General features: G+C 39.1%; 1 protein-coding gene across 5 annotated transcripts in view; it reads right to left on the bottom strand.

Moving 5' to 3' along the window:
- Positions 1-23,742, bottom strand: part of PPP1R9A (protein phosphatase 1 regulatory subunit 9A) — a 132,426-nt gene that overhangs the window by 35,302 nt on the left and 73,382 nt on the right. For all 5 annotated transcript variants that reach the window (XM_058818340.1, XM_058818332.1, XM_058818347.1 and 2 more), the window contains exons 5-6: positions 22,065-22,169; positions 7,365-7,500 (exon numbers count right to left, since the gene is read on the bottom strand). In XM_058818340.1, coding sequence (XP_058674323.1) covers positions 7,365-7,500; positions 22,065-22,169 — 241 coding nt within the window. The remainder of the gene's footprint in view (positions 1-7,364; positions 7,501-22,064; positions 22,170-23,742) is intronic.

Here is a 23,742-nt window from a genome sequence, read left to right as displayed (position 1 = left end):
ACAAAAAATGTGGGTGTTTATTGTGTAGGTAAATCACGAGGTGCAAATAATTTGCTGACAAAACAGAATTTTGAAAAATCATATGCTGCAGTATCTCAAAACCAAACAAAATAAAACAACAATATTGAAAAGAGAAAGCTTGAAATATTGAGCCCCAAGCTGCCTACTCAGTCTTTTTGCACACAGATCTGTGCTCATCTCTCCCCATCCCTAAGGTGGATGGCACCACCTTGCTCCTGCAGGGCTCCCTCTGGAAGTACAGAGTGCATGGATCACAAACAGCCTGCTGGCTTGCACATGACTAAGCAAACACATTATAAAGCAAACACTTCCCTCAGGACCACATCTGGATTTATAAGGCTTGGGACTAAATAAATACATGGAAAAGGAAGGGCGGGGGGACCAGAGCAGTCTTTTTCATGTTTCTACAGTAACACCACTAAAGTTTTGACCAAACTATTCAAAGTTTTTCTTTATGAGCTTCCAGTTCGTGAGATGAAGAAGCATAATACTATTATCAGAAGTATATTCCCCATAGTGCTAAAATTATCTATTTGTGCAATTTTCTGACAAAAGGACTTTTCAAAACAAGAGGTAAGAACTCAGATGTTTGAAGAACAGTTCAAACCTCAGCTTCCTACCTTAATTCAGTTTCTCAGCTGCTGTTTAGGCTTATGTGAAACTCTCTAAGCTAAAAAGTAGCGCATGCAAGATGTTGACGCTAGGTGGACAGGACATACAGACAGCACATAGAATCATAGAATGGTTTGGGTTAAAAGGAACCTTTAAAGACCATGAAAAACCTACATTCCTCTCTTTTTTAAGCACTTTTTACAAAAAAACAAAGCCAAAACACAGAGAAAGTATAAAATAGTTTAGTAAAATTTTATGATGTTGAAAGAACTACTAAAAAGAAAGTAAGTCAGCAAGATGCACATCCATACTTTAAAACAGTCACTGTAAAGCAAGGAACTTTTTTAGTGAGTTATTGCTGCCACTATAAATAGTAACAAAAAAAAACCCTTCTGTTACACTACAGCTGTAGTAACTTCTTTATTATTTAGTTTCTATTTTATTGTCCCTGGCTATGTGCAGTAGCTGTCTAAACTGAAAATTTGGCTGCTGACTCTCCTGACTCTTTCATGTAATATAATGCCACCTTCACACAGCCTCAGGGCAACCACAAGCAGAAAGACTAACTCAAAAATCACACTGAGATTTCAGAGAAATTCATTTTTGTGGGGACAAAATACTAACAGTCCATGTACTTTCCATTTTGCAGTCATTATCCCTGAAACAAATAAGGTAATTCACAACTGTAATTTCTGCATTAAACAAAATCCTGGTGGGTCCATCAGCAGTGGCAAGGAAATCTCTGAAGCATGCAAAGAGAAGGCAGGAACAGAATCATTAACCAGTAAACTCATGTCCTGCTTATGTAAAACAAAACAGACCTGGCTCAGTTACATGTGCATTTTAGAGAAATACATTAATACAAAATCCCAATTACATTTACCGATTTTGGCAAAGGAATAAAACAGATGAATTTAGTTAAAGCTGATTTCTCCAAAGACTTAAGCTAAGAAGAAGTACTGAATACAAAAAGAAAAATGAACACACATGAAGGAGTAAATGATTGGGGAAAAATTCAAGAGCAGACAATATTCTACCGGCCTCAGGAGCCAGAGTGTTTGAAGAGGAACATCAGGCAGCTACAAATGAACACAAAGGAAAATCTTGCTTCAAATTGTACATAGTGAGTGTCAATGAGCACAGTCATTTTTGCTTCATTTAATGAAAAAAGTAGCTGTCAAAGCAAAACACAGCTTAAGTAAACAAGATGCCAGGATGACAAGAACACATTACAAAACACAGAAATAAATGGGGCTTTAGCTTTTGTCTTCAAAATAAAAGGATTTCATCTTACAGTCACATGAAAAACAAATTACAGGTTCAAAAGAACCAATGTGTACATTGAGGAAATATACATCGTAAACTACATGAAACATACCTTCCGTGAAAGAATTCTCTCTGCTGACTTTTGCTGCACATGAAACTATGAGACAGTAGCTGTTCACACACTGTGCCAGTTAGCTAGAATGTGAAATTCACTATTTTATAAGGAGCGGCAAGGCATAGAAAAAAAGTTTTCTTACTTCAAATAACAACTCTGTGAGGTGAGAGTTGTCATTGTAACTCCCTGAGGTTCCCTGCAATACATTTTGTTTTCTTATCCAGCAACAGCAGTAATATTTTAAACTCCATAGCCAAAGAAAATTTACATGCTCTAAAAGGAAAATCTTAGACCCTCCATTCGTGCTGGTGAGCAGAATTCATCCGTGTAAAAGCCCTGTTTCTCACTTCAGTAGCACTTAGGGCTAAGCTCGTCCCATCCAAAGCAATAGCTTCTGATATTAGCCATTCCATTTTGCCATTTGCAATCACAGCTAATAGCATGAAATTATCAACATGAGCTGCAATTTTCCACTTCTAAAGGGAAAATGTGTTACTTGCATTGTTTAACTGCCCTAACAGTAAATTTCTGAAATGTGCCTAACACTCCCAGCCATAAAGAAGGAGCTCCAGCACCAGCCAGGATAATGCAGACAGACCTTCCCCAAATCACCATAACAAAGGCTGCATCAAGCTACACCTTTTGTTCCTGCTGAAACTCTCCCGCAATCAGGGAACACCATTTGAGGAACTATAAAAATAATTCAAGCCCATCTTCTTCATCTGATTTTTTCTTTGATGCCTTATACTTAATTTTTTCAAAAGAGTGAAGAAAAACATAATGGCATAGTATTAATCACTGCTTTTACAGGAATGCATCATATTAATGATGTGGGAAAAAATGTACTCTCTGAGAGATTTGGTTAAAAAAATGTACTCTTTGTATGTTAAGACATTCAAGTGCACTGCCATTTTTTTTTTTGCATGTGTCAAGATTTTCTTCAATGGTTTTAAATGTTGCTTTGCTCTCAGCATGTCCTAATGAATGAGAATTTAAAATGAACAAAATATTAGTTTGACTATTAGTGATATTATAAAACATGACTTGCAATAAACTACTTGTCTGTAGCCACAGAGTGAACAGAATCCTGTAATATATTATTAATTTCACATTTTGCATCACCCCATGCAGCCTTCTGGGGAATAGGTCATCTGCTTTATCTGACTTTTGTCATTTGCTGTAGAACATGAAGAAGATAATACCAAGTCCAAATCACAGTTCCAAGAAATGTCAGAATTTGACTCATATGCACAGAACACTGTGTTAACACGAGGAATCCAAAAGGTTTCAGTCAAGGATACAGATTCAGGTCATGCTTAGCACACTAAGTAGGAAATACAAAGACAGTGCCTACTTCAAAACCTTTGAGTTTGATTTTCTGACAGGATGCTACAAATTAAAAGGATGTAGGATTTTAGGAAGCTAGACTTACTGGTGATGGGCAAACTGTGCAGCAGGCTATCTAGAGGCAACATACTCTCCCAGCTTTACTGGGATTAGCACAGACTCACTAGGAAATGCCAGGGCTGCCTATTGTATGTAACACTTGAGAAATAGCTGATACTGCTGGCTCAAGTGCTTGGCTTGTGGGAGCTTAACAACAAATTATGAGCTGATGCACACTTATCCTGCTGGTCCTTGCATGGACTCCACTGTGAACATCCATTTTCTTTTCATGTTCATCAGTTCTGCACAAGGGCTTTATGTTTCCATGCAAAAAGTTAAATGAAGGAGCATCTGAAAGCATCCTGCAACCCGTGGGACCTGCAGCCCATGGTAAATGGTAACAGCACATTCTGAAATGCAGGGATGCAGGGCATTTATATAGTAAATGATGAATTTTAAGTATTATTTACACAGTAAATTATATGTATTTTAGAAACACTATGTATTAGTGTAAATGTTACTCAATAAATAGCTGTCAGGCAACATTTCTGCAAGGCAATGGAATGAGAAGGCAGTAGGCTAACACTGCATCTCTAAATTTAGTATCCAACTCAAGTCCACTGCCCACTAGCTGGCAGAAACCAAAACTGTCTCAGAATACTGCTTTTTAAAATAACTTGGATCCTTCTAAAATACCCACAGGCTCCTTGGGCAATGAAGACTTTCAGAAGCTCCAAAACAGAGGAAATCCAGCCAGCCGGTGACACAGCAAGATAAAACATCAGACCCTACACATGGCTGGCAAACATTCTCTTCCTGTGGTTTAACCACCTCTAACAAACACAAGTCATGTGCTATGACTGCAGGACTCAAACAAGATCACTGACTTCTTGCTCTGGAAAACTTAAAATGTTATTGCTGTCCTTGTAGTAGTCTTGAAGCCTCAGAATTTGGCAGTCTCAAGATCATTTTCTTGTTTATTTATGCAGCTCTGTACCTGGAGATCCATGGTAACATATTTTAAACAGTGTAGGAAAATGAGCAGGATGGCGTGACAGCTCTGAGACTGAGCAACCTTTGTAATTCTGTGCTGTCTCAATGCCAAACTCTTCACACTGGCAATCCAAATACTCCTGAACTCCAAGCAGTCAGAGTCACTATTCCCTCTGATGAAAAAGACTCAAAAGGGTAGCAGTGGTTTTTGTACACCTATAGATATTCATTCAGCCAGTGCAAAATGACATTGTCTTGCCCAAAAGGTGCTCTGCTTACCAGAGCCAAAGAATGCAGGGCTGGTGGTGGTGTCTGGCAGCAACATAAACCCAGCCAGACTTATCCACACAGAGCAAGGTATGCTCAAGGAAGTAATGCTCATATTTGACAGTAAATGGAGCAGAAGTGCTTGTGGTGACCAAAAATATCTTTGAACTGTGTCTAATGTGTATTAGATCACAGTTTACATCATGCCAGATATCTGGGAATGGTGCAAGCTATGTGAGTAGACCTGGATAGGATAGTCAGGAGGCTAAAAAATAGTAATATTCAGATTACTGCAGGTATTCAGTAAAATCCATTTCTGGTAAGTCTCTTAATTAACAAAGGGAACATGCTACACTGCCTACCTTAGTAACTAAACCTCAGCCTTTATTCTGAATGTCCTACTACCCATGTCCCAAAGATATACATGGCATCAAGTAGGAAATGGGTATGAACTTCAATGATTATAATGTAGTTTTTAAGCACTGCATTTGTTCCCAGGCCTAATTCCTTCTCCTTACAAAAGAGATAACTGATGAGATCATCTGGATCTCCCCCAGTAGATGTCGTTTGCTTTCTTCCTCCTTTCCTCATATGCAACACAAAACTCTCTTCTGCACTCCAAAGGCCATTGCCAAAAATCATTTCATAGTCACAGAGATGGTTACCATCCTCAGTGTAATGCTAGAATCAGAACAGATACCTTTAACTCCCTTAATTAAGGAAAATCTGGGAAAAACTTGCCCAATTTTATTTTCTCTTTATGATCTGAAGAAAACAGAAAACAGAAAACACTGTTTCTATCAGCAGAAAACACTTTGTGAATATAGTATCTTTTGTGTAAAATTTATGCAGTGGACAGGACCTAAGAGTTTGTAACCACCAAATTGCAAGGACAAGACACATCACAGAAAGTACCTGATACCTACTCATACCTACTCATCCCTGTTCTCTTTCAGTACTGTACTGGGAAACACTTGCATGGCCAGTGTGTGTGTCACCATCAGCACCTTTAACAACCCCTACTGAAGGCTGAAGTACTACCAGGACCAGTAATGATCAATAGGGGTTTAACAACATTTTCCTTATTGCCAAATCTTGAGTAACACCACCTGTGTGGTGCATGAAGGTAAGAAACACAAACATTTGAGATTTTTTGCAGGTGGATGTGTCCCACAGATAAAAGGTGCAATGCATCAATCACACAGGTCAGCCACACACCCCTCTACATGCACGTACACAATGAGACAGATTTGATCATCAGGCATTTAGGACACCCCTCTCTTGCCCAATGTATGAAAGGAATCAGACTATGCTCACCATAAAATGGTACTGAAAGTCTTCAAACCCTGACATCTACAGCACACTGTGATGAGTTGTAGAAGTCTCTTTTCCCAAAGCCTAGTTGTTCCATTTTGTTTTTGAAGAGATTGTAAGAGAGTTCCTTCAAGAAACTTCTCTTGAATTTAATTCTAGACTAAAGAGAAGGAGACTTGCATGTTTCTGTAGTTTGAGGAGGGAACAGAGAGGATATGGATTTTTCTATCCTTTATGTTCTCCCACAGGCACACATACATATGCATGTATGTACAGCTCTTAATTTATATGAGTTACATATGTCCCCGTGACAGGATTAATTCTAAGGTATATAGAAATATTTTTATTCTTAATATCAGTGGAAATTACAGTAAGTGAAAGCCTTACTAGGGCTAGACAGGATTTTTACTTAGTACTTCTGATTGTTCTGACATATTGCTATTTTAATAGCATGTTTCAAAATCTGAGTATATCCTGATTTTATGTCAAGAGTAATTTTTTTTCTAAAAACAAAAACTAACCTGAATTGAATGCATATAATGAATTCTCTATCTCCCCTTATCTACTGCTCTCTTACACAAAAAAAAAAAAACAAAAACCACTCAGCCCAGGATGAAAACACACTAATACATGGAGTCCAGCATTACAAATAATATTACTCAAGATGATGTGAAATGATGACAGTATGCTTGAGCTATAAGGAAGCAGTTTGTTACAAAACCCAGCAGCTTATTTAGGGAGCAACACAGACAGCAATAGTCTCTGAAAATGCTCTCAAAGTAATCTTTCCAAGTATCTTGGTATTTAGGCATACTAGGAATTTTATGACAATGGAAAGAAATTATGGAAATTTTACTGCACAGAGTTGTTACTTTTGAAACTTTTGTATTGGCACTAATTGTAAGCATGAATATGCACTTCAGAGAAGGTAGGCAATTCTCTATCCTGAGGAATATCTGTTCACACAGAAACAAAATCACAGAGTGTGGAAGGAGGGGTCTTACCTAGAATTTCAGAAAACATTCAGACTTAAAAAGAATATCAATTCTTCTAGGAAAAAAGCCCAACATCCTCAACCCCTCTAAAAGTTAGAGGGCAACTTTTACCAGGTTTCACAAAATTTAAACATTTTCACAAAACTTCAATGTTTCAGTGCACAACCAAACAAGCTTTACTCCCTTATTTCAGAAAGATATAGGCTTTCAAGGAAGAGGCTTCCAGAAGCATCAGTCAACTTGGTATTTGCTCTTCTGGAACACTAAAATCATCAGCAGAAGTAATGGAAAGGTACAAAAGTTGACCTCTGATTGGTAAGTAAAAAGAAGGAATTAAGAATAGAAAAGAGAACATGAAAAAACACCAAAGAGTGAAAGACTGGACAGTCTGTTACCTCATCATCATCTGCATCGTACTGTGCATAATGCTGCTCCAGCAGCTCTCTCTGGCGGCGTTCTTGCTCGAGAGTTTGGCTGATCAGCTGCGCAACCTCACTCACTTGTCCTGGCTTTTCTCGTCCAATTACAAACCTACACAAAACAATAGTGAAAAAATTTTACTCCCACTGTTTAGTGAAGTTCTAGGGTTTTAGCCATTTCTAGTATAGAGGGTAGCCTTTTTCTCCCAAGATGCACAGTTTTGACTGTTCCAAATGTGTTCTGTGGATGAGATTTGTCACAAGGGCACTGTGTGCAGGAGTGATCAGACCATGACAGGAGGGGCAAAACAGAAGGGACCATGACAAGCCACCACTCCAAGTTTCATTAAAGTACAATCACTTCCATTCCCTTCAGAGCCATGCATTTGCCAGAAGACCAGGCTGTCATGGGTGCACAGTAAGAGCACAGGCACACTTATGGCAGTTTATAGTGGAAGGAACAGGCATGAGAGTAACTCCTCCCCTCTATGACTTAGAAGTTCTCTTCCATTTCTGAGCTATTATATTTGTCTTCCTCCAATTTAGAAAACAGAATCTACTTCCACATTTTAAAATCTGACAGACACAATTTCCTTAATTTTAAGCTGCATTTAATTCTGTCTTTTATTTAATGAACTTCTGTTGCTAAGGAACGTTTTCTCCACTGTTAGCTACTGCTGAACACTGGGTGCACACTTCCTTGGCTAAACAAAACACAAGGGAAGTGCCTCTTTCTTGGTTGAGACTTACAAGAATGCTTCTCAGTCTTGCTTTCAGCAACTAGAACTCAGAATTTGTTAGGATTGTAACCCCTTTTCTTTTTTTTCCAGCACAGTGGCATAACCATATTTAGGTATGTTTTTATCTCCAGAACTAATCATAAACACCCATTACACAGTACCAACACACTGTGAATTATTGAACAAAAGCACAATTTAAAGATGTCAAGCTGAAGAATTATTTTCTTAGAAGGCTAAAAAGATAATTAGGTAATTATAGATGAAAGAAGTATTATGTAGAGCTGACAAGCACAATAAAGGGACACTGAGATGCTGGATATAGTAAATTATTTGTTCCCACAACATTTGGCTCAAATGATTAATTTAATTTATTATTTGAATGAATGAATTTATTATTTTAATTTTACATATAAATTTATACATATTTATATGTATAAATCACATATAAATGTGCATTATATCTCATGTATGAAAACTCTTTTCATTTGTACTGCCTATTACTGTTAAAATCCTTTGGGATTTGTCATCCATGTGTAAGCCAACTTCCCAACACTGGATGACCCTGGGTCTACTTCCTATGACAAATAAATTTTCAGATTAAATGAAGTCAGGCACTACAGAAAGGACTGCAATTTGGAGATTATTTCCACATCATCAAAATATCCAAGCTACTACTTACTGCAAAAAAGCTAAGAAAGGTGAAAATTAGTAACTCCATTTGAAATAATGGCACAAGGTGCTCTGAAAATAATTTGCAATAAAGTGTCTTAGCTTAAAAACATCAGCAGCAAATACTGCAGAAACTAGAAGATAATCAAGGCAATAACATCAGCATTTTAATCCTGACCAAACCAGATCACAGTCTGGCACTCATACCCCACTACTGCAAAATACGACATTAGTTCTCAGTAATGATAAAGACCTTGGGCTGAAAGAAAAAGAATTGTTCTTCATGGCCCCTACACTTCATCTGTTCTGCATACTGACTCACACACAGATCCTGTTTCCTCTAAATTTTGATTTTAGAGCCAAGTATTACGAAGACTAAACCAGTCATGTTTTCAGACTCAACTGGGAGGAACAATGAACTTTGGAAATTACTAAAGGAAGTTAAAAAGAATTTAACCCGTATCTGCTACTTGTTTGTCTCCTCTGATGTGAAACAAATTAAAATCGATTATGGAAAAAAGAATTCTACTTTAAAAAAACATTTTAAGCAAAATTATGCATGAGTATATTACACATAGTAGAGAGAGCACCACATTTGTAAACATGTGAAGGAGACCCTCAATGTGTAAAGTTATGAAACCACACAAAGTGATGCAAATATTGGATTCCCTCTGGCCTTCTGCCTGGTAATTTACCTTCCATGGAAAATACAAGACTCAAAACACTTCAATACAATCACCTTTTACACTGAAAACTTAGAATCGACATCATATAATGCATCCAAAGTCTAGTAAATCTTGGTATTTTAGAAATGGCTTTAAACACATTAGACTATAATGCAGTAATATTTTCATACAGAAAAACAAAATTAGGTAGGATGTAAAAATATGAAGTTTTATTAATTGAATCTTTTTTTTTCACATGTCAAAGACACAGAACACAGAGATGGGACTTTCAAGACTTGAATCACATTTAAGAATGAAATTACTCCATGATACTTGAACCTGTTCAGTGACATATGAAAAAAAGTCTCCAAGCAATGACACAGTTTAAAGCAAATATTTTCCAAAACAGAAATATACTAGCAATGCTCTATCTTATGAAAATTTATTCCTTTAGAGTGAGGCATATCCAAAATGTCTGAAAAAAAGTTTTTAGAAGCGCTCAATCTACAATTGATGTCACTTCTAGACAAAGAATTTTAAATTTGTAAAATGGGATACTATGTTCCTAGCAATTACAGCTTTTACAAATGAAACCAAACTTTCTGTCATTTTGCATTCCATAATCTTAAGAATACCATGCATATAATTATACTTAACTGGTAATTGGGATAAACCATAAATTATAAAGTTACATTTTAAAGAGAGCCAAATAAAAGTAACTTAGAAAACCGTAAAGCAGGGGCAGTAATTAAAACTCTAAGCATTAATTAGATATTTATTCACAGAATAGCTTTAAATACAAGAAATATCATAATCTGAAGTGTTTAAATATGAAAAAGAGACATAAGGCTGTGATTCACTCACCAAAAAATCCATCACTGAACCATAATACACACACTTCAACAAAGTAGCCAATTGTATATTTCAAATTACTTTGGCTCAACAAAATCAATCACATGCATTTCAGACTTCATTACTTAATCTCAAAGGCTAGAAGTATTATAAGAAAAAACTATACATTCTGTCAGCAATAATATATTTGAGAAGCTGGTCATGTTTTTAGATATGAGACAAATGAGTATTTCACAGCCTTTAAACCACATTACAATAATATTCCATTCCCCTAGATTATTAAAGCCAGCAAATGCAAAATAAGCCCCAGCAAATCTATGATACAGCCATTACTAAATTTTAGGTCATTACTGATTTTTTCTGAAGTCTGCAAAAAAGAAGGAAGGAGAAGGAGAGAGGCAGGGCATGAACTGCCCTTGATACTCAAGAGTTACATGCAATTTAGCTGAATTACCAGCCGTGAAATATTCTTTGTGGTTGTGGTTGAAATGAACAGGGATGGAGCTAGAAATATAATTAATATTTGACTCCATAATGGATTTTAGAGTTATCCAAAAGAATTATGTGTCTTGAGAAATTGAAAATTAATTACAGTAGTGGTGGTTAAGAAAAGCATTTCACTGAAATTGAAAGCATTGAAATCCATGATTTAAATATTTTACAGCACACCTGATACATAGCTTTCTGCATATGTCCAGCTTTTAATAAAAGAGGATCTGCAGACCTGTGCTTCTTGAAATAACGTATTGATTTTTTAATCAACTATGGATACCAGAAACACTATTATAAAAATTAATTTTAAAACATTTCCACTTTGAAAATAACTGGTACTAAAAAATATATGAAGGCATCAAATCTGTGATGCAAAACTGAAGTTCTGCAGCATACACTTTTAGTGAAATGAGTTAATGATTTCTCCTGAAAATACTTCAGGAATTATGTGCTCAGTTAAAAATACATTAGCATGGTTTCCTTAAATTCAACAAAAATCAAGAATACAGCAAACACATTCTAAGAAAGAATGGGGGGGTTTGCTGTAACAGTATTCAAAATCTTCTCTTCTAACCTTTCCTAAAATACAGTTTGGTACAGTAAATGTACAAATGTAAAAAATGTACAGTAAAATTCATTCAGGGAGTTTTACAGACAGATGCCTCATTCCTGGAACTGTTCAAGGCCAGTGTGGATGGGGGTTTGAGCAACCTACTCTAGTGGAAGGTATCCCTGACAACAGCAGAGAGGTTGGAACTAAATGAACTTTAACGTTCCTTCTAACTCAAACCATTCTATGATTTTTGAAATGGTTTTCCTCTGAGCTTTAAACTCTGAAGCTGCTTCAGCTACCATTTATCTAATTTATTTCAAGATGTCTTCAATTACCTTCTCTGGCTGCTTCCATTAGGTTAACAGCCACATAATTAATCTGAAGTGCTAAAAGGGGCGTGAACCCTGTTAAGAATGCAGTTTTATTTAGTCACAGCAGCACAAGCTGGAATTTGTGTGGTTACAATGAACAAGATCAACCTCTCCCAAACAGCACTCTCAAATGCAGAACTGACTACACATAAGGAATTCACAACCTATGAGCTTCCATTACACCTTTTGATATGAAATTATGTGAAACTCATAAACACTCTGAATTATTTCAGTTGGAAGGAAACCAGTACACCTTAAGCCCCTGACTTGAAAAGAAGGCCAACTTTGCCATGGCCTTGGTCAGAATTACCCTTGCTGCAACTTCTCTGGACTGCCTGTTATTTTGTCCCTTTGTACCAAAAATATGAAGAATCTGGATTCATCTATTCTGCCTCATGGAAGGCAGCTGAGACAGCAATAAGGCACCTGACATTCCATTTGTTTCTTTCTGAAGATGTTCTTTCCACCTCTTCCCAGGATGCTGCCTGCACATCTGCTCTCTAGCTCACAGTGTTGCAAGGGATGCTGCTCCAGATGCCAGACTGTCATCAGCTCTTGCCTCATAAGGTTTCTCTCAGCACATTCCTGCAGGCTGTTGAAAATCCTGTGATTGCAGCCCTTTGCTACTCTATCTACCTCATGTGCAAACTTTTGTCAGTAAATCCACCCAGCCCAGCCCTGCATCAGAGATAGGCATGTGCACAGCAATCTTTAAAGCTACTAGGCTGGAATCAAGAGGACTGGTAGAAGGAAATACAAAAGATTTGCCTGGAGATAACTGATAAACGATCCAAAACTCCAACGCAAACAAGAGAGGAACTCTGCCTGGAGATCAGCACCCTTAGTAACACAATGAAGTGATGACCATCAGTGAATGAAAGTGGTGATGACTGCAGTTATTCAAGGTCACATAAGAAACATCTAAGAGGGCAATCTGTGTAATATCTAGTGCAGGATGCTGGCTCATGGAGCCAGTACAGATAAGCAGACTTTGGGAAGAGCCTCCAAGGACCCTGGAGATCGAGTTGCCAGTAAGATGAACTGTTGTGCAGAAGTTCTGCAGCCTCTATCCTTGTGCCTAGACCCAGGATGAAGTATCCTGCATTTAAAAGCAGACAGAAGGACCTCAACTTACCACTTCTGGTTAGAAGGGATAATGCCATGAGCAGGGACACCTTTCACTAAATCAGGTTGCTCAGGGCCCCATTCAGTCTGGCTTTGAACAGTTCCAGGGATGAGGCATCTGCAAATTTTCTGAGGAATCTGTTCCAGTGCCTCCCTACCCCATGACTAAAGAACTTTCTAATCTCTAACACAAATTTCTCCTCTTTTAGTTTAAAACCATTCCCCCGTGTCCTATCACTATCTGTGTAAAAAGTCACTCTACTTCTTTCATATAAGCCCCCTTTCATTGCTGGAAGGTACTATAAATTATCCTTTGAGTCTTTGCTTCTTCTGGCTGAACAATTCCAGCACTCCCAAACTCTCTCCAGGAAAGGTGCTCCAGCCCTCTCATGAACTCTGTGGCCTCCTCTGGACCCACAGCAGCAAGTTCACATCTTTCTTGTGGTGGGGACCCCAGAGCTGGATGCAGCACTGCAGTGGGGTCTCACACGGCAGAGAAGAGAGGCAGAATCACCTCCCTCACCCTGATGGCCATTCCTCTTTTGGTGCTGGCCCAGGATGTGGTTTGCTTTCTGGGCAAACAGTGGTATCAGTGGTACAGGTGGATAAGCAGCAAAATCACAGATTAAGCATCAGAAAAGCCTCAGCAGACTCTCCAGAGCATCTTGGATAGAAGCCCCTGATAAACCATGCTACTATCAACACTAAATGGATATTGAGTCAGACAATTAGGCAGTCATGTAAAAAACCCACACAATAATATCAGTGCACTTAAATTAATTATTCCTCCAGAAATCAATTCTAGTCTAGGGCCTCACTGACACATTAGCTTTACTCAAGAGTACTTCAAAATTAGCCAAGGGATTCAATGTTTTGGCACCTCTCCAGGTTCTAGTCCTTACATTGCTGTGTTCTTCTGAGTGTGCATGTTAAGAATCAATTCCATCTCTTTCCAGACAGCCTGACAGTATTCCAACAAAATCCTTGCTTAAAAGGTTTCCTTGAATACAGGGTGATGATTTAATCAGCATTTGCTATAGCACCACACAACTCCTATGGGAATGACCACTTCAAAGAAACACATTTGTAAATCTGTGCTTTAACATACCTGAATGCAGACACCTCTGTTCAGAAAGTACAAGTGCTAGCAGGCCATGTTTCTAAAAAAAAAGCAAATTGCTTTTTCAGGTGAGATCTGTCTTCCCTCACTCTCATCCTTGGTGGCATCCACAGGGAAGAAATCCAGGAAGAAAATACAGGTAGGTCACCAGTAAGCTTCTGAGTTCAGACCACATCCTTAATCTGGATGATTAGATGATCCAGATTCTAGGCAAGCCAGACCATCCTCACAGCACAGTCCAGCTAAATGCTCCTACAGCACCATCCATACAGTTTGGTGCAAAGGATGCTACAGTTATCCTGCAAGGATGAACAGCAGGTATTTCTGCCCAGCTGTCACAATGTTGTATCCCATTAATCAAGGTGCACCAAAACTGTGTGGGAGCTTCCACAAAATAGTATCTTGGATGAAGGAGTAAAATAATTAGCTAAATAAACATATATGATGATATTTTAGTTGCAGGATTAGGAGGTTATGTTTAGATCCAACCAAGTGGAGGATGAACTAATTCAAAACCTATCAAGTTGTTCCTATTTCCAGGAAAAGAAAAGAAAAGCTGCTCCTAATGAAATCTAGTCCCACTAAACCTTACTCATTCATGCTATATTTAATTTTAAAAGTCATGCTCCAATACCTAGAAAAATAGTTTGTAATTCAGACAAAATATTTAAATTATTATTTCTTTATATATTTCACACTCAAACATATAATTTCCTGTCCAAATGCGCAAATATTTTTTTTAAAATTGCCATAAAATTCAAATTAGCAAGAAATAAAGACACAGGGGCTATGTTTATGCCAGTAAATCACAGAGTGCCAGGGAATGCTTCCAAGTACTAGTAAATGGTCATCATATTAAAATTGTATTTTACATCACTAAAACAGTCTTGGAAACAGCTTGACCCAAGTTAAGTAATATTCTGCTAAAGAATACTCAGACCCAGTCCAGGAGTTAGCAAAGGCTAGGAGTCAGCTTGGATGTTTCCAATGGACACTTTGGATATGGCCCCCCTGCTCAGAAAGGTACAACTCTTTAAGCGTAGGAGCCCCAACCATGCTGGTGCCAGCTGGCCCCAGCACAAAGAACAGGCCAAGGCACAGCTTGTCTACTCCACAGGCACAGCCAAGGAATATAAACCAGCTAAGCAGTGATGAATGCAGTCTTATCTCACCCATCCTAAGGGGTCAGAGGACTCTGGAGTAACTTTTCACGTTCAGCACACTAGACCGGTAGTCCTACAGGACAATTACCAGTGCTTGTAGAAGTACTTTGCAGAAACCAGAAAGAAAACCTATTATGGAATCTTTAGTATAACCACAGTGGATTAAACAGGAGAAATTTACCCTACTTTGGCACACAGCACCACACATTTAGTTTCTGCTGGATCCATAAATCAGGTTTATCAAAGAAGCAGAAAGTGCACCAAGCACACATGGCTTCTGAAGCAGCCCAGCATGAAGTCCCAGCTCAGCAATCAGCACTGCAGAGCAAAGGGATTTTCTTCCCTTCTCTTTTTCATCTCCTCAGCTCCGGCACTTGGATTCAAGGAAAAAAAATAGACAAGGAAAGGAAGAACAAAACCACAACCCCCTGAAAACAGATAACATAACCCAGCTCTCTGAAGCAGACATGGAGTGTGGTATCTTTTGGTTTGGGTCCTGTCTCATTACCCAGTAATTAGCAGTCTTGCCTATGCCACAATGTAGATCTGCACTATGGAGGATGCCTGCAAATTTTTAAGAACCCAACTGTTTCACAGGGTAAGAGCACAGGCAGTCAAAAGTCAGAAGGAGCAAAAGAAAATCTGCACAGGCATGCACACTGGGAGAGGAGGATTATCACCTAGACAAGGCAGGCACAACAAAGGCAGGCTGCTCAGTGTTACTGTCAGCAGCAGCATTCCCATCGGGGCACTGCTGCTGCCTGGGACCTGAGGCAGATTTCATCTGTCCCCTGCACTGCCTCAGCCCTTGCAAAGACCTGACTGTATAAACTGCCCTTCCAGATGCTGTGGTGGCAAACAAAACTAACAGCAGGCATGCAAATACTATTTTAGGAAATGGTGTATTTTTCTGAAAAAATTCATCTCAAGATGCGGTGAGGAATTAGCTGAGGAAGGAATAAATGACATTTCAAGTTGATGTTAATGAACAACCAATTATTTTTACTTTTTACCCTTTATAGCTCCTTGCATAAGAGCTATATAAATGTGAAAATTTGTATGAAAGATTCCACTTTCAATTTAGTACGAGATAGAATTTAGGCTATGAACTAACTGGGAGTTGAGACAGAACCCAGCTTTGAATTAAAACTTTCCAAATAAGAAAAAAACAAAAAAATGTCAATAAATTATTCTTTATTAGAACAGAGAATAGTGAATAGTGAAAAGCCAGAGGGCTGGTTATTTGCAATGCTGCTGTTAGAACATACTCTTTAATGATCTAGAAGATTAATTAGACATGGCAAAATTGGCTAACCAATTATTTAAGAAGCAAAGACTTTGATCCATTTCAGCAGAATTTAAATAAACAAAAGCAGGTAAACTCATTGGCAGGTTAGAATTAAAACAATTAATAACTTTCAGGGTGGTACAAGTCATGATAAACCACCAAACAGGTTTGCACAGGCTCTGTGTGGTTCCCTAAAAAAAATCAAGAACTGACTCAGAAGGCACCATGAGAGCATCCGCTCAGTGCCTAGCAACAGGGTGGGAAGCCAGGAAAATGTTTAGTCACATTCATACAACAGGATACGGAAGGAGGACACGGAATTTAAAATTTGCCTCTCCAGTAAAACACTGAATTTGGTTAACTTCCTTAAAAGAAACCTTTCAGAGGAAAGTAAAAATGCTAAAAGTATACAAGCAGCATATGAAAGACTGGGATTTTTGATGATTCTCTCATGCAAGATCCTTTCTCCTTATCAATGCATTAAGTCTTCCAAGAACCATGTCCTCCTTTCCTGGGACCCTGCCTTTCCCAGAGCTGTGTGAGCACAAATCTTTGTATTCAGTAACTATGATAATAGGATAAAGTTTTCTCTATGAAAGAACTAGATTTTTCCTCTTGTGATTATGTTCAAGGAAAAAGAAATAAAATTCCCTAGAGGCATACAGCTCTTTGAGTGAGCATTCTCTGGCAGAGACCGTAGGGTCTCCCAGAACCCTTTCAATATGATGAACAGGGGAAGAAAGTGTGGTCACAAAGACTAAACACCACCCAAGCAGCCTCAAAGAACAGGCCTGATACTCAACATCACAGTCCATGGGGAGACTGCAAGCAAAACAATACAGGAGAAACTCCATGACAGGATGGGATTCCCACTGTCAAGCCGTCTCCTTATCCTATCTTTTATGACTGCAGGCACCACTTGCAAACTTCAAGCTGATGGATTACATCCTAAATGGGGTCAAAAGAAGCACAGAACAATTAGTGGTATTAGTGTGGCACTGCCCTCTGAAGCATTAATCTTAGAGTAGGGGCAACAGTCAACAATATTGAAAACAACACACATTTCAAATCCCTCCTGTATATAATCAAATTCTGAAATCTGCTAATGTGAGATATTAGTGAACTAAACAGTTATATAAAATTATAGCAGACTTGATATTTACATCAATTGAAATAGCATTCATAGTTGTATTTGCCTGATTAGAGTCACGAGGACACTAATTCTCATCCTGAAAAGCAGAAACTGATTGCCAGCTGGGATTATGAAAGAATTCCATCTCTTGCCTTTGCCTCATAGGCTACCAGAGTACATCTGCTGGATACTGATTATCTTTCTAGAAAACATTATAAGAAAGAATAATTTAATTTATTATCACTGTGGAAGTCAAACTGGTTGAGCCAATGATCTTTCATTATGGTATGATGAGTCTGCTGGATAATCCAATACTGCAAACAATGGATAAAATAACCGCAGATGCTTTTTACATTTGTTCTTCCTTCACTTCCTCTCAGCCTCACCTAGAACAGTTCAAAAGGTAAAAGCCATGTCTTCATTTTCACAAATTCTTTACTATGTCAGCTACAGAGAGTCTGGATACATTTTTTTCTGGTAGAAAAATTGCAAAAATCTATTCTAGGTCAACGACTTCCACTGTCAGTATCATTCAAAGTGTTCAGAAGGCTCAAAGGAGAAAAATAAATCACTAAGTATTGGTATTATGCAAGCTCTCTGAAGAGGTATTGACTGCATTTACTGCAAAGAATTAACAAGTGGCTTTAATGTCATTCTATTCTTGAGTGTCCTTTCTTTGCAACTGATCTCACATACTAAACCCTGCTATAAAAACCAGCATGCACTTTGACTAGATTAAGGACAAAATGACTTCAGATACCAAATGCTGAGAGATATAAACGTGAAGTAATGCCAGTGAAAGGCACACAGATCTCTGTGTGTACAGGACACCAGGCAAAAGAAAGGCACAGATTCTGTATGCTATGATCACATAGATAACTATGCCTATTAAAGCAGTTCTATAAACCCCATCAAGCTGACACTATTGAACAGCAGATATGCAAGTAATTGTGAACGTGATTCCTCCTGTGAAGGAAGGATTCGTGAAGCTGCCTTGCCTTGGATCAGGTGAGGTGTGCTTGTACACCGCCTACACACTGGCAGTCAGCTGGGACATCCTCCCCAGGAAAGGCAGGAGGGGTTTATGGAGCAGCAACCTCTGACCCTGCTCCTGCCTCCTGCAGTGACACGGATCATTCATGGCACTGCCATGGGAATGGTGCGCTCCAAGGGCAGCAGTACTGCTCCCTGCCCTGCCCTACCCTGCTCCTGCACTGCCCTGCTCCCTGCCCTGCCCTGCCCTGCTCCCTGCACTGCTTCCTGCCCCGCTCCCTGCCCTGCCCTGCTCCTGCACTGCTCCCTGCCCTGCCCTGCTCCCTGCCCTGCCCTGCCCTGCTCCCTGCCCTGCCCTGCTCCGTGCACTGCTCCCTGCCCTGCTCCCTGCACTGCTCCCTGCCCTGCCCTGCCCTGCCCTGCTCCCTGCACTGCTTCCTGCCCTGCTCCCTGCCCTGCCCTGCCCTGCTCCCTGCCCTGCCCTGCTCCCTGCCCTGCCCTGCTCCCTGCCCTGCTCCGTGCACTGCTCCCTGCCCTGCTCCCTGCACTGCTCCTTGCACTGCTCCCTGCCCTGCCCTGCCCTGCTCCCTGCACTGCTCCCTGCACTGCTCCTTGCACTGCTCCCTGCCCTGCTCCCTGCCCTGCTCCCTGCACCGCTCCCTGCCCTGCTCCCTGCCCTGCTCCCTGCACCTCTCCCTGCTCCCTGCCCTGCCCTGCTCCCTGCCCTGCTCCCTGCCCTGCTCCCTGCACCGCTCCCTGCACTGCTCCCTGCACTGCTCCTTGCCCTGCCCTGCCCTGCTCCCTGCCCTGCTCCTTGCACTGCCCTGCTACCTGCCCTGCCCTGCTCTCTGCCCTGCTCCCTGCACTGACAGCAGGCAGGAGCTGCCAGCTGGGGACAAGAAAGGCATTTTGCCCCAGCAGACCCTCCCATGGTATCCCTAATGTTCTGGAGCAGTTCAAGTGCAGAGGTTTTCACTGTCTGCCAAAGAAGGTGGAGATGAGGGATTCTCCATCCTAGCTTTAACACAGCAGGAAAGAGGATCTGTCAGAAACCAATTCTTCTCACCACAAAACAAGCAGCAGGCAGGGCTCTTTTGCCACATGTCAAAAGAAGAACAATCAGGAAGTTAAAAATACCTTATTTCCTTTCATATCTAAATTCATCAATATTAGCTCTTACTTTCTTTACAAGCAAATGTTCAAACCTGTATTGAAGCCGAAACATCAAGCATACTGAAATATCTCTCTCCAAAAAACTGCTTTCTGGAACGATTTTTCATTTTGTGCAACTAAAACCAATGTAGAGCATCAAGCAACAACACCATCCAGGACTGGACCAGAAGCTAAGCAGGAGTCTGTGCCGTACAAGGCTTGGCTACCTTGTCAAGTCTCACTCCCAGCCTACCACAAATCAGGGAAAACATCATGCATTTCTCAGCTGGCTTGCATAAAGCAGAAAGAAGTCCTTCCGAGCATTTTTTTCCATGAAGTTTAAAATGGAAAAAAATTGAGGAAGTTGCACCAAATTCTACCCATTTCTTTCCTCTGATTAGAAATACACATTAGTAAGATACTGCCAACCACATGGTATGCTCTTTATGTATACATTATTAATATTTTAGTAACATTTTATATTGTAACTCATAGAGTATTTGAAATGTATTATTAACTGAGTATTATTCTATGCTTTTTTGGGTTCTAGTTTTGACAGTAACATACTGGGTCATTTTTTCCATGAAAACTCAGTATCTTAATCTTACAAGGAAAAATGAAGAAACTCAAATATCTCTTTGACAAATGAGACCTGTCAGAAGCCAATGATCCCAGTGCACAGTACACTTGACAATGTGAACTCAACAACAATGAAGAAATACTTTTTTCAGCTCCCTATTTTGTGACAAGGGTCTAGATTGCAACCAGTCTCACTGTAATTTATTTCCTAAGAGAAGACTGTGGGAGTTCTGTGTGAAAACCACTTTATGATTTTTTCTTCCTCCATTATTTTCCCATGGAAGCAAGTATTCTATTCCATAACTTATGCAGCAATAATTACACAAACTGAGCTGATTCTAAATGTATACAATAGGTATGTTTTATGTGAGTGCTTTCTTTTTTCCTTTTTCCTTTTGAACTAGAACATCAAACACAGAATATACATAACATTTGCTCTGTGTACCGAAACACAGGAACACATTATTCTCTATCATAAGGATTTTATGTTTGAAGGTCCCAACTATAGAAAACCTAATAAAGTATATACTCATTTTCATAGTTTAGTCAGTAGGAACACTCACAGCATGTGTGAGTCTTTGCAGAAATAGTAATGGTGTAACTTCAAATGTAAATGTTACACAAAAAATATACTCGCCTATAATTACATTACAGTTTCAAATATTCTCTTTTTTCCTAAATAACCTTTCTCAAATAAAAGATTGATCAACCACCCCCAAGATTCTGTGCAGAATCCACATCCCAGCATTATTCCTCAATGTCATGTAGGATCAGCTGTGGAATTTTAGTGGAAGTGTGCTTTCCAACATAGAGCACCACCATCTGAGGGCGTCTGCATATATTACCACCCGGAGTTTAGTCATGGTTCAAAAGAAGTCAGCTCTGAACTCATTAACTAAAGAATTCAGTTGTACTCCCTAGAGAGAACCAAAAGGTGACTTCAGAATGGCTGCTGCTTTTACAATATGTCAAAGATATTTCTGGATTTATTTTGTAGAGTTGAATCTTTACTGAAATTACCAAGCTGTTGAAAACTGTGTGACTGCACAGGTTCTTAAATGGCAAACCAGTTCAATTCTAGGGAAACAAAGCTCTTATTAATGACATTTTATAGTTTTGCACTCACAACCACACAAGTTCAGAAGCGTACTCGCAGAATATGTTACATTTTTGAGTCTGTTCATTGATTTATGGACTTTTATGGGGACAATGAACCACAGTATAGGCGCAGAGAGAAACCCACAGGTGGTGCTGGGAGCTCGGTTAATTAATACTGATTACTCTCCTTAATTTGGCAGCTGTTATCACTACTGCATCCAATTCTCTCCTGTCCTCTGTGCTGAGGTGGCAACTGAGGGACCAGAGTGCTGATCTCCTCCTGCTCCAACCCTGGAGCGTGAACAGGGTCAGTGTCCCCACGGGTGGAGCAAGGAAGTGATCACTGGCAGCAGCTTCCATCTGACCAACACCATGACCTTCATCATCCCCACTAATGCAAACAGCTTGAAGTCCATGAACATCTAGATTAGTGATGAATAGCATAGTCATCATCTGTCTGCAATTCCAGCTTGTCTTGGTTGTAATACTTTAAAAATGTAAGCCAAAACAAAACTGTCATACTGTATTTTATCCCTCTCTCGGAATCAAAGGAGAGATCAAAGGAGAGAAGACATAGAGGCCAAAAGCCTCTGATTGTACCTGGGCAAACTGAAAGGCCTGCAAAGGAAGCCAAGTAATCTTAAGTATTAATTTAAATTTCTTTTTTCCCTCTAAAATACTCACCTGACTTTCTCTTTGGTGTTTCTAAGAACAGTTGCAGCAAAATTTTGTGTAACACCAACCAGACTGATGCCATCAACTTCCACAATTTGGTCATTCACTTGGATCCTTTCAGGAAAAAGAACACAAATGCATAAATAACTGTATGAATTCTTCCAAATTTTCAGCAAAACTTAGCATAGAGAGATCTTTATAGTTTGACCTTAAACAAAAGCTCAGTCATAGAATGATTGAGGTAAATATGAAAAACACATCATTCCTTGCACACAGACATCTCATAAATCCAACTTCAAAGTTACCATTACAGTTAATATCATCGATTAATTATCCAGTCTCTTTCCTTATATAGAAATACAGCAACACAAACTCCTGAATTTGTCATATGAATTAAATTAAATGAGATACTTGAACAGCTCTTATATCATTCTTTCCTAAGCCAATCTTGAAAAACAGCATAAGACATAGTTCTGGCATTTCATGCTAATGGAAAAAAAATGTAGTATTTAACTAAAACAACCTGCTCATCTGTGGAGAAAAGAACTAAGCATCAGACCCAATTGTGACATACTATCTTAAGATATTTCATCTAACTTGTTCCAAAAAAATGAATTCTCAGTGTAAGCATGATCTTGCTGCACACAATCATAAAACTTGGACTGCTGTAATGAGGACTCTCTTTTTGAGACCAAAAACCTATTTACAGCTGATACGCTGTTTAATGCAGAAGAAGTTTAGACAGATGAAAGCCATGTTGCTTTTATCTAAAGCAAGCACAGCTACAAAATCCCTACAGCAGGCACTGGACTCCTCTGGATTATGAATCCCTGGAAGATGACTGCTATACTGTTCTTTAGAAACGCACGATCTCTTAATAGTTTCAAAACAAAAACCAAACAAACACATCCAGAACTAGTCAAAGGGAGCAATTTTCAAGCACTTACATGGATTCTATTGATCCAAATAACAGAGTTTACAAAGCAACCAAGAAACAGCTATGAAAAAATCCTATTTAAATTATATGAAAATACCTAAATTAATGTATTTAACATCTTAGGATATATTAGTGATAAGATTTCTTTTCAAAAAACAGAGGCTTCAACAGAATGTTGAAGCATTTGTACTTGGAGCACTAATTTCTCTGTCAAGTCTGAGGAACTGCTTTGCAGTTTTACATGTGTTCAAGCAGCATCTTTGTTCTTTGGATTCCAGTGATGAGTAAGAAATACAGTATTTACTCTTTGGCAGCCTCACACTACAGAATGTCACTGTGTTCTAGGCAGATTCTCCCTTGAAAAAGGCAGCCTATAAACTCCTATTTTGAAAATCATATCTGACATTTTAAACTCAGAATTTTATTTCAATTTGCACTGAAACATTTGAGAAATACAGCACTCGCATCAATATTCATCTAATTTTGAACTTTTTTTTTTAAACTTCCAACTCTTATTTTTATGGACACTGTTCTCCAATACTCCTTTACACATATATTTTAATTATATAGGATAGGATATGCATATATGCATTCAACCTACAAAGGGAGGACCTCCCCGAAAGCCCATTCTGACAGGAGCTCCAGGCCCCCTGTGTCAAATCTAACTTCAAACACGAATGAAAAATTAGGCTTGGATTGCCAAAGTCTGAATTACAGAAATTGTATTGCTTTTAGCATTAATAACATTGG

Source organism: Ammospiza caudacuta, chromosome 1, assembly GCF_027887145.1.
Source record: "Ammospiza caudacuta isolate bAmmCau1 chromosome 1, bAmmCau1.pri, whole genome shotgun sequence".
Taxonomy (NCBI): domain Eukaryota; kingdom Metazoa; phylum Chordata; class Aves; order Passeriformes; family Passerellidae; genus Ammospiza; species Ammospiza caudacuta.
This window is presented reverse-complemented; position numbering and strand designations above follow the sequence as displayed.